The sequence below is a fragment of the Phoxinus phoxinus genome (genome assembly GCF_949152265.1).
Source record: "Phoxinus phoxinus genome assembly, chromosome: 6".
Classification (NCBI taxonomy): domain Eukaryota; kingdom Metazoa; phylum Chordata; class Actinopteri; order Cypriniformes; family Leuciscidae; genus Phoxinus; species Phoxinus phoxinus.
In genome coordinates, this window is record NC_136881.1 from 21,112,510 (window position 1) to 21,130,345 (window position 17,836).

The following is a 17,836-nucleotide window of genomic DNA, read 5'->3' on the forward strand; positions in this document are numbered from 1 at the left end:
TGTGTGCGATACCTCGAGTTATCATAGAAGCAACGCTTCTCGTCGGGGAGGAGGTTGACTCGCAGCATTTCAACACGCGTGTTTTTTTTCCGCTTGACAAGCCGACCGAACGTGACATGGGGGCGTGGCAGCATCGACGATTCCATTTTTTTTATTCGATGTTCGAGATTGTGACTTAATTACGATCGATTTCTATTGTGACACCCATATAGTTTTGAATTAGATCATTTAAAAGTACACACTTAAATGATTATAAAGATATATAGCTCATGCCTGGGTGAATAGTATTCGCTGAGTTTTGTTTAAGTTTATAGACATGCTCCAGAAAAAAAGTTCACGAAGACGGAGAGGCAGAAAGCACACCCTGTTTATTTTCTTTATTTTACAAAAGCACCATGTTTTATTTTGAGTAGAAAGTAGACATTTAACAGCTTATTTTTTACATATTTATTAAGTCTGTATGACCAAAAATGACGGAGTATTTTAAGTCTATTTTGCTGCTATGTAAAAAAAAAAATGAGCAAAATGCGCCCGCGCATTTGCCGACCCCAGAGGGTTAAACTGTGAAGGGCCTGCACTGTCGGCAAACTTCGTGTTCCCCACAGCTATGGGGTAGCGACTGTAACATTCGCAGTTCATGGAATTCGTCTCCTTACAGTACTACCTCAACCCGCTGAATTCTCGCAGCCAGTCTTCCAGAAAATGGTGGGTTCGGCCTTTTTTGCCACTTAAACCTCTCACTCTGAATCATCATCCGACTGCAACGTTTCAAATAGCTCATGGTTCAGTTTGTATCACGGTTTTAGGTTCACGGTTTCGGTATGATTCGGTATGTGCTATGTTCAGGGAAAAAAAATACTACTGTCAAATAAAATAAAGAAAATAAGAAAAAAATACCTAACCACAAGCAAAAGCACAAATAAATACAATAGAGCAAAGATACTAATAAAATAAACTATGCTTTTCAGGTAAGTTTAACATTAGTTTTCAGGTACAGAAATTGAATAAAATAATCAAAATGTAAAATAACATTGCATATTTGACTGTATAAAATAAAGATTAGGCTAATCTTTAATTAAATTACAAAAGCTATTCAATTCAGAGCTGATTCAGTAGTCCTACACTGATACGGTGAGTGTCTTTCTAGACCATATAAGTTCACTTAAGGCATAACAGACTATGTCTGCTAGGATAATCATCAAGACGGACATGTTGACATACTTGTGTGAATTTGTCCATTCAAGTGCAAGACTTGAAAGATAACTCAATATTTGTGCGCTGTCTGAGATGAGTAGCCTACACAGACACACACCGCACAAATCTTCTAGACACGAGTTCTCTTTCGTGTCTTGCTCTTGAATGTTTACATTGGCAAAACATAAATGAGTTTAGTTTAAACACCAATGGTAACGTCTGGAGTTCAGGTCTCGCCTGCGCTCGTGCGCTATCAACTCCCGGGTGATGACGGCGTAAATGACAGGTCATGTTTGAGCATTTGGCACTCGCATTGAACAGTGTTTACAAAGAGTAATCGTTTTGTTAACGTTTTTTTATTATTATTGCTGTTGTAATGTAATATTTGGGAAGCCAGCAAGTGAATTTAACTGACACACTAGCCACAGGTCAGAAGAACGAGTCAATAGTTTGCTTGCTCGTTGCTCAGACGCACATAGCAGGTTGTGATATTTGTCTCCGTCTCCTTCCCACAGACGCTTAAAGGCGCGCTCGATTATCTCTAGAAACCTCCCCCTCCACATATTAGCCACTTACAGTGGCCATTCCCTATTCTTCTCACACTCATTGGCCTGCCACACATTCCGGATTCATTGATAAGCCCCTTCCACGTTTAACGTGTAAAAAAAAAAGGGACACATTTACTGGTTGCACATGTGCGATTGGATGTAAAAATCAGTCGCACACTCTCAAATTTTGGTCGCAGTCTGGAGCCCTGACTATATTAATTTATTATTTTTGAGCATCTTGTTGAGCATCATACAGTTGAGCATCTTTCTTCTGCACGCAGATGCACAAACTGCTGCAAAGGAAATTCAATATTCGCCATCACATCCTGAAAACTCAACCCAGTCATTTTCATTAAAATATTCTCCCCCGACGCTGGCGCAGCTCTCTCTTCTTTTGCAGTCTTTTCGATCTTGAAAAAAGCTGATGATGAACAAATTGCAGCGCATATCTGTTGCTTTTGGTGACTTTTGGAACTTTTACGGAGACACATTATGTTGCCAAGTGAAAATTAAACTGTTTTAACAAATCGGATAGCTATCGGATCAGTAAAAACACATTAAGTAACGTGTAAATAGGCCTCATATTTACCTCAGAGAGGTTCTCCTTACACAGGGGACAGTTAGGGTTGTGGTCCAAGCAGCGCTCCAAACACTTGAGGCAGAAAGTATGTCCACAGGGTGTGGTGACAGGCTCATAAAACAGTCTGCAATGAGTGAGGAGGTTTTAGATGTACACAAAATTAAGATTTTTTTTCAAGAGAGAATTTATTATTACCTCATGCAGAGAGAACATTCAAAGTCTGCACTGTCCAATAGCTGCGATGGAACTTGCCTTTCCCAAGAAAAAGTAGGGAGAGTTTTGGATGAATTGACCTTTTCTGGTAATTAAGCAAATGAAAAGAAAAAAAGGGTTTGTACAACCAGCCACTGAGATCTTAGTGCAAAGTACAAAATTCTTTACTTCACAGTGTTTGTACAAAGTAATAATTTTTTCCCCCAGATTTAAACTCCATACCTTCTTTGAGCTGTTTGCTGGGTGGCTCAAAGTCCTTAGCATCTTCTGTCCATTTCCTTTTTAGGACGGGTGGAACAAAAAGGGAAGAGAGGCCAACAGAGCTTACATTTTCAGATCTTTGTAAAATATAAGATTTCCCATCTTTGAAATTACTGCAACCAAGTGTTTGTTCCTAAGAGAAAAAAAAAAAGAAAGAATGGTTTTAGCATTGATGATGCAGTGGTCCTATGCTATGATTCTAAAAATGGCTTGAAAAGCAAAATTATAAACTTTATAAATTTTATACATTCAGGCCCGGTTTCACTTAGGCCTTAGTTCAATTAGGGTATTTAAGTAGCTTTAATAAATGTGCCATAGAAAGAAAAACATTACTGGTGTGCATCTTGAGACAAAAAAGATTTTAAGATTTGTCAGTGCAAGTTGCTTTAAGTTAAAAAAGCTCAAACATGCATTTTAATCTAGGACTAGCTTAAGCTATGTCTGTGAAACCGGGGATTAGTGTGATATCTTCATTGTAGCAAATTGATTAAATCAATTGTATCTGTGAACACATTATGCAGTAACCTTGGAGCAGCCTGCTTCATCTCTATGAAGAGAGGAGTGTAGAGAACTGAGGAGGGACGAGGGTTTGATACGAGGGGAGGGGCCAGCTGGAAGGGGTTGCAGGAATGTAGCCAGACCCTCATTCACAAAGACTGAAGAGAACATGTGACTCAGGATCTGTAGATACACAGATACAGTTGTACAACAGTTATGTTGGCATGGACATGCAAAACATCACATTGCAGTCACCTAACACTGATCACTTCTTAAATTAAAGACACTAAGGGCTTAAGTAGGACTGCATGATTAATCGTTTCTAAACCGAAATTGCGATTTTCAAATGGGTCTGACTATTAACCTAGACTGTTTGGTTTGCTTCCTGACCACATTACATTGACACAGAGTTGAACCAAAAGGATAAAAATAATTGCAATGTGCTGCAGAAGTCAAATCAAGGTTATTTATATAGTGCTTTATATAATACGGATTGTTTTAAAGCAGCTTGACAGTGATAACAGGGAAATTATGCATTTCGGCTGTTGTTCAGCTGAAGTCAGTTCAGTGTTGAATCAGTTCCGTTGCAAAGATCAATTAATTAGGGGTTGTGACGCGATCTCGTAAATTGTGATTTCTCGTCGAAGTGAAAAGCTGTCTCACAATATCGCATGACAGAGAGTGAGGGTGAAATTAGCATAGAATAAGCCACAGCGATGTTTACATGAAATGCCTCCACTGTTGTTTTTCTTTTTTGTTATAGAAATAAAAAAACACTTAATTTAGTTAAATAACGGTCACTTCAATTGTAAACTATTGTTAACATCTGGTCTGCTCATCCAGCATGAGTGCAGAGTAGCACACAGTGCAGCAGGAATCATAGTTCACTGATTGGGTGATGAGAGTAAGGTGAGACTGACAAAACCATGGCGGATGATTTGTTGCGCAACAGAGCCTAAACTTCTGATAAATGTATTTTCTTGTAGAATGCGCACTTAGCACCACCTCTCCCTATACACGGAGTACGTACGATCACAAATTCGAGAGTGAAATTAAAACGCGAGCTCCTTGATGTGTGCAAATTAGGCTACATACAAAAAACCTGTCTCCCAATATCAAACCTATCTTAGGCTGGGCTGTGTAATTGTAGCCACCTCTTAGCTCTGCTCTCTGTTTTGGTCTCTGTTTGCACTTTGAATATTGAGAGAGTACTTTGATTATGGTTTCACTTATACTTAAGACTTAATTATTTTTGGGATTTATACTTTTAATTACTATATTAATGTATTATTGTTGAGCATCTTGTTCAGCATAGTTTATTTATATGTTCAATTTGTGGAAAGGAGTTCAATTAGGTCACACACAGCCTCAATCAGAAGTTCTGGAAGCTCATAATTCAAGTACAGAATTACAAAAAGTAAAGTATGAAGAGACTCATGTGAAATGAAAGGAGAGAAGCCTGTTTTCTCCTTTAGTTGAGTTTGTGGCAAAACCTTTTACAGTGGTTATATTGTTTTCTTTCAATGAATGTATAGGATCATTCATACTCAGAAAGTAGAACTGAAATTACATTCATCACAAGATGATTAGTTAAAACGTTTTAAAATGCATCCGTTACTATTTTTACAGTCATGAATTTTGTCATTGAGGATTTCTTAAAAATTCAGTGCAAAAATCTCATCTCGTTCTCGTGAACCCAAACTCGTGTTTTGTCCATGAGCTAAGTGTCTCGTCACACCCTATCAATTACTAAATTAGTTCATCTCATCTATAAAACAGTTATGCTAAAAATGATGTCATCGTTCTCATACAACAGCATCAGTACAGTCAGATCAATATTATTGTTGAATATTAAGTGTGCCCAACTAAGCAAGCCAGAGGCGACAGAGGCAAGGAACCCAAACTCACTTCTGTCATCAGGTGACAGAATGGAGAAAAAAAACCTTGTGAGAAACAAGGCTCAGTAAAAAATAAAATAAAAAATGCTTCTCCTCTGGCCAACTAACGAACACAGTGTCATTGTGATGCAGGCTGCATCAAGTCAGAATTCAGATTGGGATTGGTAGCAGTCTGTTATATAGGCTACATAAAATTATAATGAAAACACTACTGTAAAATAATTTTGTGAATTCTTTGTGAGTCCGTGTTTTAGCGCGTTGTTATAAGAAGAGCACATCCACAACAGAGTTACACCTTCATGACTAAGTTTGCTTGTGTATTTTGTGCCTTTTGTTTTGTGCAATTTTAAGTTGTAATACTATGTTATTTTGGTTTAGTTGCAGTACAGTGCGTTGTTACATGAAGAGCATCCACAACAGGGGCATTCTGACTAGCAAGTAACATTCACTTGTGCATTTGTATAATGCCAGATGTTTGGATCATGACAGCTTTATTTGAAAAGAAATGTCAGAGAGTTAATGTCCATTTTAAAATAAACAGTAGTGCTATTAAATGTGTGGTTTCATTTGTTTATTTTAGTGTTCGAGGATAAGTTTGTAATTGGTCTTTCTTTGATGCTGTGCAAACCACCTCAACAAACCTGCAGCTCTTTTAAAAAAAAAAAAAGCTTTTTAAATAAATTGATTAAAAAAAAAATTTTTTTTCCCAATTTAATGTTTTCCCCCTAAATCGGTACAGCCCTAGGATTAAGCTTTAAAATTACTATCCAAATCAGAGGAGAAACCATCATGTGAGGAGGTATGTCAGACAAACGCTGACATATGCAAATACACAAAGATTAATGTACCTTCTGAGCCTCCAGTTTTACAGCGATCCAGTCAGATTTCAAAGCCACACAGAATAAATACTCCTGTAACGCCTCTTCAATGCGGCTGGCGCCCCTGAACGCTGTGGCCTTAATGTAGTGAGCCTGTAAAGAGAAAACATGGTTTTAAATATTTAAATATGAAACTAAACCAAATCGGTAACAGCAAGTAACTAAAATTATCAGAAGGTACACGGACTGTTGTATTCTAAATTTAAAAACTCGAGGGATGTTGATGGGCATAATTTGTTTGAAAAGTTTACCATTTTGCATAGATGGCCTCAGCACATTACCGTATCACAATCTGCGTGTGAGTTTTATCATATTAACTACATGGGCGGGAACAAACCGCCTCTTTCCACGGTCAACATCAAATGTTCCTCAGTTACGCGCAACAGAATAATAATCCTATGGTCCGCTGCTACAAATTGTACGGATTATAAAAGCATTTATTGTAACTAAATGTAATCTCTTTCTCATTAAACAACTAGACTAACTAATGGCTTGGCACATACTGTTCCGGGGCAGAGCCTAGACGGGGCTTTCTTCTGTGAAGACAAATTCACATACGCACTGTGAAATATTAGTTTATCTCATAAATATTAATTTACTTTGCATCTTCACACACAACTTCTCTGTCTACATATTTGGCACATTGCCCGTTTTATTTAGCTGACCAACTATCAAAGGTTTTGTGAAAATAAAAATGAACCATGATTTTACAACAAATAAAACCTACTAACGTAACTAGTAATGAAACTAATTACTTTTGAAATAAAGTAATCAAAACAGTAACTTGATTACTTTTAAAAGGAGTAATCAGTTAGCAGTAATTTAATTACATTTCCTGAGTAACACTGTGTTGAGAAACCTCAACACTGATGAGGTGATAGCACAGTTGTATTTCGTTGCCACTAGTTTGTTGATGTTGGTTTGGTGTGTCGAGGCCTTGAAGGAGAACTCCGAGCAATTTTTAAGTTAATCTTGATCGTTATACCTTTGGTTGCTAAACACATCTTGTTGTCATGTAAGGACCCTGTTCATGTTGGACAGACATTTTAATTGGATTTTGTGTCTGTTAAGAGGCACAAAAACACTCTTTATGAATATTTAACTGCCGTTTTAGCTGAGTGGGAGCTCTGGGCATTAGCGGTAGCAGCTCCGTGTTGCAAGCACTAATTCGGTTCGGGGTTTTTTCTATAGACAGTACTCACAAAGGTATAACGATCAAGATTAACTTAAACTTAACTTAGACTTCTCCTTTAACTTGTTGTTTTTGACTGTTTTTGGTTCATTCATATATAAAGTACTTTCTGAATAATCTATTAATTAAATGAAAGACACTACAAGCAAAATTGGATTACCATTGGTTAAATGTCCCTGGTTTGAATATTTTAATAGGAAAGCATTGTTTCTATTCAAAATCTTGTTTGAATATTAGCACTTGTGTGAAAGGTTCTTAATCTTATGAGGTTTTAAAACCATGCTTTGTATAGGTGCATCTCTACACAGATTCCTACCTTTGGCCACAAGGGACGGAGTTGGCACATGGTGTCTGCATCCTTGATTGCTTGGCTGAAATTCTTCATTTCCAAAAGCAGCTCTGCCCGCCGAGCCAGAAGCCAACATATAGAGGGCTCTGTAGAGAGAAGAATGAGTTTTACTTAAAAGTAGGGCTGGGAGATAAAACGACATACCGGTAGTATAATTATCGCAATATAATTTCCGCACACTTCGGATTAGCCTATATAAGCAGAGAGTAGCCCGTTTCTTTGCGATTGGAATTGGGGTTTTTATTTCAAGCTTTCTATAAGCCTACATATATTACTCAAGTCTGTGAGGCAAAGCTTACGCTGAGTTTCTGTTCATTTGTTCATTTATGAGACGCGCTCCAGTAAACGCGCCGGCGCCTCCATTTCCTGATTATATTGTCTGCTATATTTGCTTCTTTATTAAATCCAAGAAATTGGTTGATGAAACATTGGTTTAAATTAAGATACAATTTATAAAAAACAAAATTCACTTTAAAGAATGGCTCTACAAAGCAGAACTTAATTAAGTGTTCAAATTAATGTCTGACCCTCTCCAAATGTCTCCTGATTGAGCATCTTATGATCTTATACCCATCTGATGCGGTTCCCTTGAAAAAATAAAAAATCATTATATTATTTAAACATAAATATGAAACGTATATAAAAGTTTGTTATATTTAAGCATCACATCGCTCCACTTTTCTCACGTGTGTAGCCTACATGCATGTGTGTGGATGTACCATTTTGGAATAATAATGGAATAATACCCAGCAATAATAATTTTAGCTTGAAATGCCTATCCCTACTAACGAGTTGTATCAAACTACTCAAGTTTGTTCTTTTAGGAGTTTAAATGTTGTTTATTTTTATTTTTTATTTTATTTATTTCATCCTGCTCAGACTTATATTGGACAATTTTTAAGTTACATCAGACTTCTCCATTTTAGGTGATTAACCCATTTGTGCCCAAATTTTTCTGAATGGTTTCATGCATATAGTCGTGTTAATAGTGTCCTATATGAACATATTCTGCATTTATTTTCCCCAGTTTTTTTTTTTTTTTTCTTGAAAATCGTATTTGAATGTGCGGCAACTATAGTTGCCGGTGGGCAAATATGTTGTATGCACCCCCTCAATGTAAAATATGAATAGGAGGAGAACATTTGGCATCATGGAAGAGGTGTTAGTAAAATTCTTAAATCTTAAAACACAACAAACAATAAATCCATTTGTCTTAACCCTTGTGCGCTGTTCAGGGTCTTTTTGACCCACATTTCTAACTTTCATTCATGGATAACATGGATTATTTGACACGGTTTAGTGTAAGATTTTTGCAAATCTTTTGGAAAATGCAGTTCCCTTTCAAGGAGGTAACTTCAACATTACGTCAACTCTGACGTATATGGGAACTCCTTTCTCCATTTTTGCTGAAATCTTATAAGCTAACGCCAGCTGAGGGACAGCTGGCCAATTGACGCGAAACATGCAAATACTGACAGGTTCGCGGGCAGTATAAAATGCATGGGCGTGACAATTGCGTCAGAATCTCTTTCTTCACGCTAGAAATCAGTCATTGTAGAAGTTGCATTAGAGGACTATCAACTTTTCTTCGAAGCATCCAATGGCTACTACATGCCAGATATGTGCGGGCCCCCTGGACCCGCCCGACCCTCACGAGTTCTGTGTCGCGTGCCTGGGCCTCGCCCACAGCGAAGCGGCACTGAATGACGAAACGTGCGCCGAGCTGCCAGTGCGCGCCCTCAGAGCCAGAAGGGAAGTGGCTCGAGCAACAGTAGGGATGAGGCCCACTGCCGCCCTCCCCCGCCCGAGGACAAGGTTTTCGACGCTGTCAGCTTCGCGGACGCGAGCTTTCGACGCAAATTATCCATGTTATCTTAATGAAAGAAATTTAGAAATGTGGGTCTTTTATAAGGTGAATTTGACATTTAAAAAAAATGTCAAATGTTTTTTTATATCTTAAAATATTTTTCTATATATTACAAATATTTTTTTTACATTTATTTATATACATTTTGTGGAGTAAAAATGTCCAAATGTGAAGTAAAAACATTAATAAACTGAGTAAAATGACATTGTGAAAACAAAAACAAAAAACATTTTTTTTGTTACAATATTAGCCTACATTTTGTTGCCTGGGGCTCTAAGACTCCAAACAGCCCGACTGTAAACCACAAACGAAACACGCACAAGGGTTAAAGTGGTGGAACAAAGTTCAGAACAAAGTGCAGCCATATCAGGGCATTGTGTATCAAAAAGTTAAATGAAAATAAATAAATAAATACAAATAAATAGAATGAAGAAAAATATATATCTATATAACAAACAAAAAAACAAATAACAAAATGGCAAATAACAAAAATAACAGTGCATACAGATGTCATTTAAAGGGTTAAGTTATGTTTATGCACTAAACAAGACCAATAACCTTGATTTATTAACCTATTAACACAGTATAATCCATTTCCCCATGATATATGTACTTACAAGGCATTTGCCCACCGGCAACTATAGTTGCCGCTTGGACTTTTGACTAAGTATACAAAAAACTATAGATCTCTATCTCTTGTAAGATTTGTTTTGTTTGGATGATTCTAGAGACCTTCATGATTATATAGATATATATATGTCAACAAAAAAAATCGTATTATTAACATGAAAATGACCTTTCTTTGGGAGGGTTTGCCTTTGCCATGCTTCCTGGAAGTAGGCATAGGAAGTTGACAGCCTCATGTGACAGGAAGTGAATACCTTTTTTTTCTTCTTGAAATCCTTTACTTGGTTGTTTGCTTGCATGTCATTGAGACATTAAACATGGATAACATCTAGAAAAATACTTACAAAAGGAAAATGACAACTATACACTGCGGCAACTATAGTTGCCGGTGGGCTTAAATGGGTTAAATGTTTATTATCAGACTGCTCCATTTTCTCCGTTTTGTTTGCATTTATCTTTGTCTTATATTAAAGTCTTATATTGTCACCTATTATGACATTTAAAATGTTCCTAATGTTGTTTTGGGAGTCCCCAACAACAGTTTTACGTGCATGCAATGACAAAAAACACTTTTGTTGTCGTATAATATGCATTTATGTTTACCTGATTTGCTCACCGACTCCCAAATGATTCGTTCAACGACTCATTTTTCCAAACCCCCTCCTTTGTGCGACGCTAATCTGCGATTGGTCAGATGACCCAGCAGTGTTTACAGAGATAATACTTATTGTTTAACACGGAGTACAATGATGCTTTTATCAATTAAATTGTGTTATTATAATGATTATAGTCCACTGCTTTGTAGTTTGTAGTAAAAAACTAAAAATAAGATAAAGAATTTAATGTTATGTTAGCGAGAAAAAAAAAAAGCAGAACGTTACTACGATATTACTCTATTCTTTAAGACAACTCCGAAAACAACGACAAACACTTCACATATCTCAATACAATTGTCATTGAAGACCTAGAAGCTAAACGGTGCTTACACAACTAAATAATTATTAAGCATACTACATAAAAGCAACAATTATTAATAACACTTACAGGTTGTGATACGGAGGAGGAAGCTGATGCAAATACACTTAGAAATGAACCTTCCTTCAATATCAGCCGGCTCCCGAATCCAAGTTTGATTGCATTTAAGTTGATAAAGCAATCGTCTTCAAAATGGCGCGAGCAAAGCACAAGGCTCGGACTATACTTCTGTGGTATAGTGAATTGTAGCCACTTAGTCTTCAAATGCTCCTCCTTGGGCAGATGAAAAAAGTTGGCTTTTGAGTCGCACTTCAGAACACAGCGTCTCGTCTGTTTTCAAGTTTTCCCTGGCCTTGGAGCGCAATAAGTGGGCGTATCGTATTCAAATAACTTGACAAGTTGACGTCATCTAGTCAGAGAAAAAGCTTCGGTCTTCTAACGATTCATAAAAATGACTCAGAGTCGACTCTTACTTTTGAAAGACAATAACTTTATATACGGTGCACTTTCATATTTCAAACTTTGCAGGATGTTTTTGTTCACTTAGATCTATGTTACACACTACATGAAAGGTAAATTTCAAAATTCCATAATAGGTGCCCTTTAAGTATATTAAGCATCGGAATCGGGATCAGTATCGGCCGATCACCATGACAAGAAATCGGTAACCAGTATCGGCTGCAAAAATCCTGATTGGAGCATCCCTAGTGCTTACTCCATTTTTTTTTAGTACGAGAGGTTAGCAAGGTTTAACCTTAATAAACCTTAATATTTTCAGGTTATTTTTTTATGGCAGGCAATGCGTAGAAAAATAAACTTTTTAATGGTATTTTTTTTTTATTCTACTTTTTGATATTGATATGATTAATTATCCCAAAATAATTATTAGGTCTAGCAAAGGATTTTATCTTACAAACCTATGAAATCCAGTGGTAAAATCACAGCTTAAAGGAGAACTCCAGTCAATTTTAACATTGAGCTCAATTTTTAGTAAATTTGGAGTGCTGTCAATACAGCGAACAACGACAAAAATCGGTGTTGCCTACACCGTGGTATCCTATATTTAACATTTGCACCCTATTGACTTGAATGGGGCAAATTTTAAACCTGCTTTTATTTATCTTATCCTTGATGTGTCATTACAAGTGCCCAGCCATGTTGAGTGATTCCTTCAGAGTGAACATGGTGAATCTGACTGCAGTAGATGTGAAAGATATGAATAAAAATGATGTTATTTCAGCCAGCGCAAATACCTGTATTTACATCCTGTTTTCGGTCGAAGTCCAAAGTAGTCGATTGTCGAGTTCACGCGCATAGGTTTAGTTATGATCCCACGCGTGAACTCGACAATCGCCTACTGTGGACTTCGACCGAAAACAGGAACTAAATACAGGTATGTGCGCTTGTTGAATTAACATCGTTTTTATGAATATCTTCCAGATGGAACTGGATAATATTCTGATTGTTCCCATCCAATCTGGCTTCTGACCTATGATGCTGCCTGAATCATTATCATACACTGTTCTTTCATTGGCCGGAGGAGAACTGGCCCCCGTCTGAGCCTGGTTTCTCCCAAGGTTTTTTCTCCTTTCTTTCACCTGATGGAGTATTGGTTTCTTGTCACTGTCGCCTTTTTCGCCTTTGGCTTTTGGCTTGCTTAGTTGGGGATAGTGTTGTCAAAAGACCCGGTACTTCGGTACCATTTCGGTACTAAAAAAATGAAATGGTTACGGTACCAGCTTTTCTTAAGGTACCGAAGTATCGGACTAATCCGGTTCTTGATGCGCTGTCCGAAAGGTGCACAGTTGCATCCTCTTCATAAACACACTGAGACATGGCGACCGGCGGCGCTGCTAATGCGGTGGCTCTGAATCCACTTGTTGACAAGAAAGGATGAAAGAGCAGTTCACATAGCGCGTTTTTTGTGTGTGCAAATTCGTTTTCCAGGTGCGCCTCTGTTCATGGTTGCATAGCAACAATAGACGCAACAGGAAAGCACGCGCTTGTGGAAAGGAGAAAGTGGTGCAAACTGCGCTCTCCATGCTGACGAGGAAGTATTATCAAATAATTAATTGATTTCTAGCCCTTGCATTAGCTTTACTACTAGATATATTCATTGAGATAAGAAATAAAAAGCCGCCCTGTATAGCTATGATCAGCTGTTCGGCCGAGCTTTCCATGTTGTTACGGAAAGGCCGCTGGTTTTTGTCACATGACCTGTTGAGATGCTTCTATTATAAGCCGCGTGCCTACATTTGAAGTAAAGAATTTGTACGCGCATAAAACGCAATATGTGAACGGCCCCTAGAGTGGTATCGTGTGCGGTTGTATCTAGTCTAAAAGGCCTTTTAAATATGAACGCAGTTTTGGATTAGATAAAAGACAGTCAAGTCAAATAAAACACGTTTTATCTCCTGTTTAGTTGGTAACACTACAAGAAGATACCATTCATTAACATTACTTAATGCCTTATCTAACATCAACACATTGAGTGAACAATATATTTTTACAACATTAATGTATGTTTGTGAATGTTATTTAATACAAACACTTGATTGTTCATGAACAGATAAAACTTTTAATTTTAAAAATGTATTAGGCTACATTTTTAAATTACCCCAAGGAGAATAATTGTTTCAGTGTATATAACTATTGTTAGGTCATTTTATCTAATGTTATCTAACAATTATAAATATACTTTAATATATGCAAATTTAATCTAAATTAGCTTTGGTACCGAAATTGGTACCGAGAACCGTGGATTTTCACAGGTCTCGGTACCGAATACTGAAATTTTGGTACCGTGACAACACTAGTTGGGGACATTTAATTTAATATTCAACAATATTATTGATCTGCCTCCATTGACACCATTATATGGAGAAATTAACTGAGCTGGACGATAACATCTCCAGGGCTATATATTATATATATATATATTTATACTACAGGGCCGTTGAATGCTTGAATCTGATTGGTTGACGAACGTTCTGAGGTGTGCAATTATTTTCAGGGAACCGCACGTCTAAAGTAGTTCCAGGCAGGTCTTGACCTCATTACAGTTCCATATCACTTCGCGTAGTCAACTGTAATAACGGAAAAGAGGATACAATTCATAACAAGAGACACTGCAGCCCCATGCGCTTGATCTGCAATTTTCAATGTCTAACTTCACAATCAATGGAAACATGCAGTTTAATTTTAATAAATAAAGTAGGCTATACAGTCCTATACATAATCAATAAAAAAATAAACTGAATATTTAAATAAATTGATAGTCCTGTTGCACGGGTTTTCGTAATTATTGAAGATAATATAACAAATAAATAAAATTGATAGGCCTATAGCCTACTTGTTAAAAGGGCTTTGTGTTTCATTTATTAGTCTAGTCTACTGTCACTAATAGAAAAAAAGAATGAACGAATTAAAACGAATTCAATTAATAAATAAATAATAATATTGACGCACATGCTTCTCTCTAAGTAAGTAAGTAAGTAAAATTTATTTATATAGCACTTTTCACAGATAGACATCACAAAGTGCTTCACAGTAAAATGTAATACAGAACAATTTTAAAAACATTCCCCAAAATACAAACAACGAACACAACAAACAACCATAACAACCCCTCGACTAACCAAAAGCCTGCTTGAAGAGCAAAGTCTTCAGTTGTTTTTTAAAAGAATCAGCTGAGTTCGCGCAACGTAAAACAAGAGGCAAAGCATTCCACAGCCTGGGAGCGACTGCCTGGAATGACTGGTCCCCTCTAGTTTTAAAATGGGTACGGGGAACAACTAATAACATCTGATCTAAAGACCTGAGACTGCGGGTAGGAGTGTGAAGCTGTATCAGGTCAGTGATGTAGGTAGGGACTTGGCCATGCAAGGCTCTAAAGGTAAGAACCAGGATTTTAAAATGAATTCTATACTGGACTGGTAGCCAGTGAAGTGATGCTAAAACAGGTGTGATGTGGTCTCTTTTCTTAACGTGGGTTAAAAGCCTTGCAGCAGAGTTCTGAACAGCCTGGAGACGATGAAGCTCCTTCTTACTCAAACACGTGAAAAGACTGTTACAATAGTCCAACCGGGAGGAGATGAACGCATGAATAATCATCTCTAACTCGCCTTTAGTTACAGATGATCTTAATTTGGAAATGTTCCTCAGTTGAAAAAAGCAGTTTCTAACTAATTGTTTCGAATGAAGCTCCAAGGACATAGCTGACTCAAAGACAACACCTAAGCTCCTGAGGCTCGGTTGGACAGACGGGCCTAAGTCACCAATATATTGTTTTATCTTTGGGATTTTACTTCAGGGGCAATGATTAGTGTTTCTGTTTTGTCAGAATTGAGAAGCAAAAAGTTCTCACATAACCACTTTTTAATACTAGTCAGACAGTTAATTAACGAAGATAATTTAAACAACTCAGTTTCCTTAAAGGAGCAATACAGTTGGATATCATACATACCATACAGGTGGTAAGATATGTCGCTAAACTGACTAATAACCTGACCGAGAGGAAATATATACAAGAGGAACAAGATAGGACCCAAGACAGAACCCTGAGGTACCCCACACGACAACTCTGCAGTTTCAGACATGATCTGATTCACATTGACACTAAAGCTTCTACCAGACAGGTAGGATGAAAACCATTTTAAAACTGATCCCGACATGCCAACCAGATCACGAAGTCTATTAATCATAATTTTATGATCAATTGTGTCAAAAGCTGATGAGAGGTCCAATAAGACCAGCACTGTAAATTTTTTAGAGTCAGCTGACATCATAATATCACTTGAAACTTTAAGTAACGCCGTTTCGGTGGAATGTTTTTTGCGAAAACCAGACTGGAATTTGTCAAATAACTCATGTTTCTCTAGGAAAAGGGTGAGTTTTTCAGCTACAACTTTTTCTAGAATTTTTGACATGAAAGGAAGCTTCGAAATTGGTCTATAGTTTTTTGGTTGTAGCGGATCCAGGTTAGTTTTTTTAAGTACAGGCTTAACAACGGCATGTTTAAAAAAAGCAGGAACAACATTTAAAAGTGAAGAATTAAGCATCTCAACAATACAGGGGCCAATGTAGTCAAAAACTTGCAAAAATAGCACAGTAGGGACAACATCCGTAGGGCAAAATGATGATTTCATAGAATGGAACAGAGAGGTAATGTCATGTAATGTCACAGGTGTAAAAGTGGACCAACAATGGGGAGGAGAAAAGTCACAGGCAAAGGTCTGGGCCAATGGTGGAACAATGTTGGCCCTAACATCTCTGATCTTATTAACAAAAAACTGGAGGAATTCATTACAGTCAGAACTAGATAAGACAGTTGTTTGAGAGCTAGTTGGAGAAACTATTGTATTAATGGTGTCAAATAAGATTTTGGGATTGTGCTTATTCGAGGAAATAAGTTGAGAAAAAAAACACATTCTCGCCTTTTTCAACATCTCATTCAAGGTGACCATTAGATCTTTAAGATGGAGCCTGTGAGCCTCGAGTTTAGAAGATTTCCAAAGACGCTCCACTTTCCTACAATTTCTCCTAAAACTTAAGATAGCTTCATCGATCCATGGACAGGTTTTTTTGTGGGAGACAGCGCTCAATTTGATTGGTGCAACTTTATCTAGAATCGATAAGCACTGACCATTAAAAGATAGGATAAAATCATCAACATCAGTGCATCCTTTCAGAGAACATGGGTCAAATAAGGCAGAGAACCTCTCTGCAGTGTCTTGATTAATAATCCGCCTTTGTGTCATAATTCTCTGGGGCGGAGGATCTTGAGGAAAGTTAATATTAAAAAACACACAGCTATGATCACTCACATGTACATCTTCCACATGTGTATTTACAATATCTAGCCCAAGAGAAAAAACAAGGTCCAGGGTGTGCCCCTTAATGTGCGTGGGACCAGTAACGTGCTGAATGAAATTAAAAGAGTCTGTAATAGAAAGAAGATTTGCAGCTGTATTGCATGTAAAATCATCAATATGCAAGTTAAAGTCCCCAATAATTAAAACTTTCTCAAGTTTGATGATAGATGATAAAAAGTCAGTAAAATCAGAAAGAAAGACACCCGCCGGGCCAGGAGGGCGGTAAATTAACACACTGTAAAAAGCATTAGAAGAGCCTACTTTAAGCATTTGAGATTCAAAAGAGGAAGCATTTTCTGAGTTAATCACTCTACATATGAAACTGTCACGCTGCACAACAGCAAGTCCACCACCACGACGTGTCAATCGGGGCATCCCAGTAACAGAACAGCCAGCAGGACAGAGCTCGTTTAGGCCGGTTATGAATGTAATTTGATACTTATGACTGATCATGCACGCGTTTTCAGCGCATTCAGTCTGTGTTCACAGCGGTGTTTAAAATCTGCTGCATTCACAGTCAGAGAATGTTTCTAGTCGTTAAGTGTGTCCCCAGCATTACTCTGCTATCAGCGGCTCAAACCTCCGTTACTAACTCTAAAATGACGTTTTGGAATTAGCAACGGAGCATGGGTTTAGATGCGCAAGGAATTAGTCCTACATACAAGAGCGTTTTAATGACAAAAACTTTAAAAACGTCTTGAAATACATCATCTGAACAATATTTCGAGGTGTGGTAACTGTAGTATAAGCGGAATAATTGACTCCAGGCCGTTGAATTATTATAAAAATAATGCACACTCCGTTTCGCGTCGTGACCGCATTACCACCTCGGGTGTGCATTATTTTTATAATAATTTATAATATAGTATATAATATAATATAG

At 37.3% G+C, this 17,836-nt stretch overlaps 1 protein-coding gene across 1 annotated transcript in view; it reads right to left on the bottom strand.

Moving 5' to 3' along the window:
• lonrf2 (LON peptidase N-terminal domain and ring finger 2) overlaps nt 1-17,836 on the bottom strand; it is a 59,089-nt gene that overhangs the window by 30,299 nt on the left and 10,954 nt on the right. Inside the window, exons 2-7 of the mRNA XM_079614653.1 lie at nt 7,579-7,697; nt 6,041-6,163; nt 3,322-3,477; nt 2,758-2,929; nt 2,518-2,620; nt 2,332-2,446 (exon numbers count right to left, since the gene is read on the bottom strand). Of these exons, the coding sequence (XP_079470779.1) occupies nt 2,332-2,446; nt 2,518-2,620; nt 2,758-2,929; nt 3,322-3,477; nt 6,041-6,163; nt 7,579-7,697 (788 nt within the window). The remainder of the gene's footprint in view (nt 1-2,331; nt 2,447-2,517; nt 2,621-2,757; nt 2,930-3,321; nt 3,478-6,040; nt 6,164-7,578; nt 7,698-17,836) is intronic.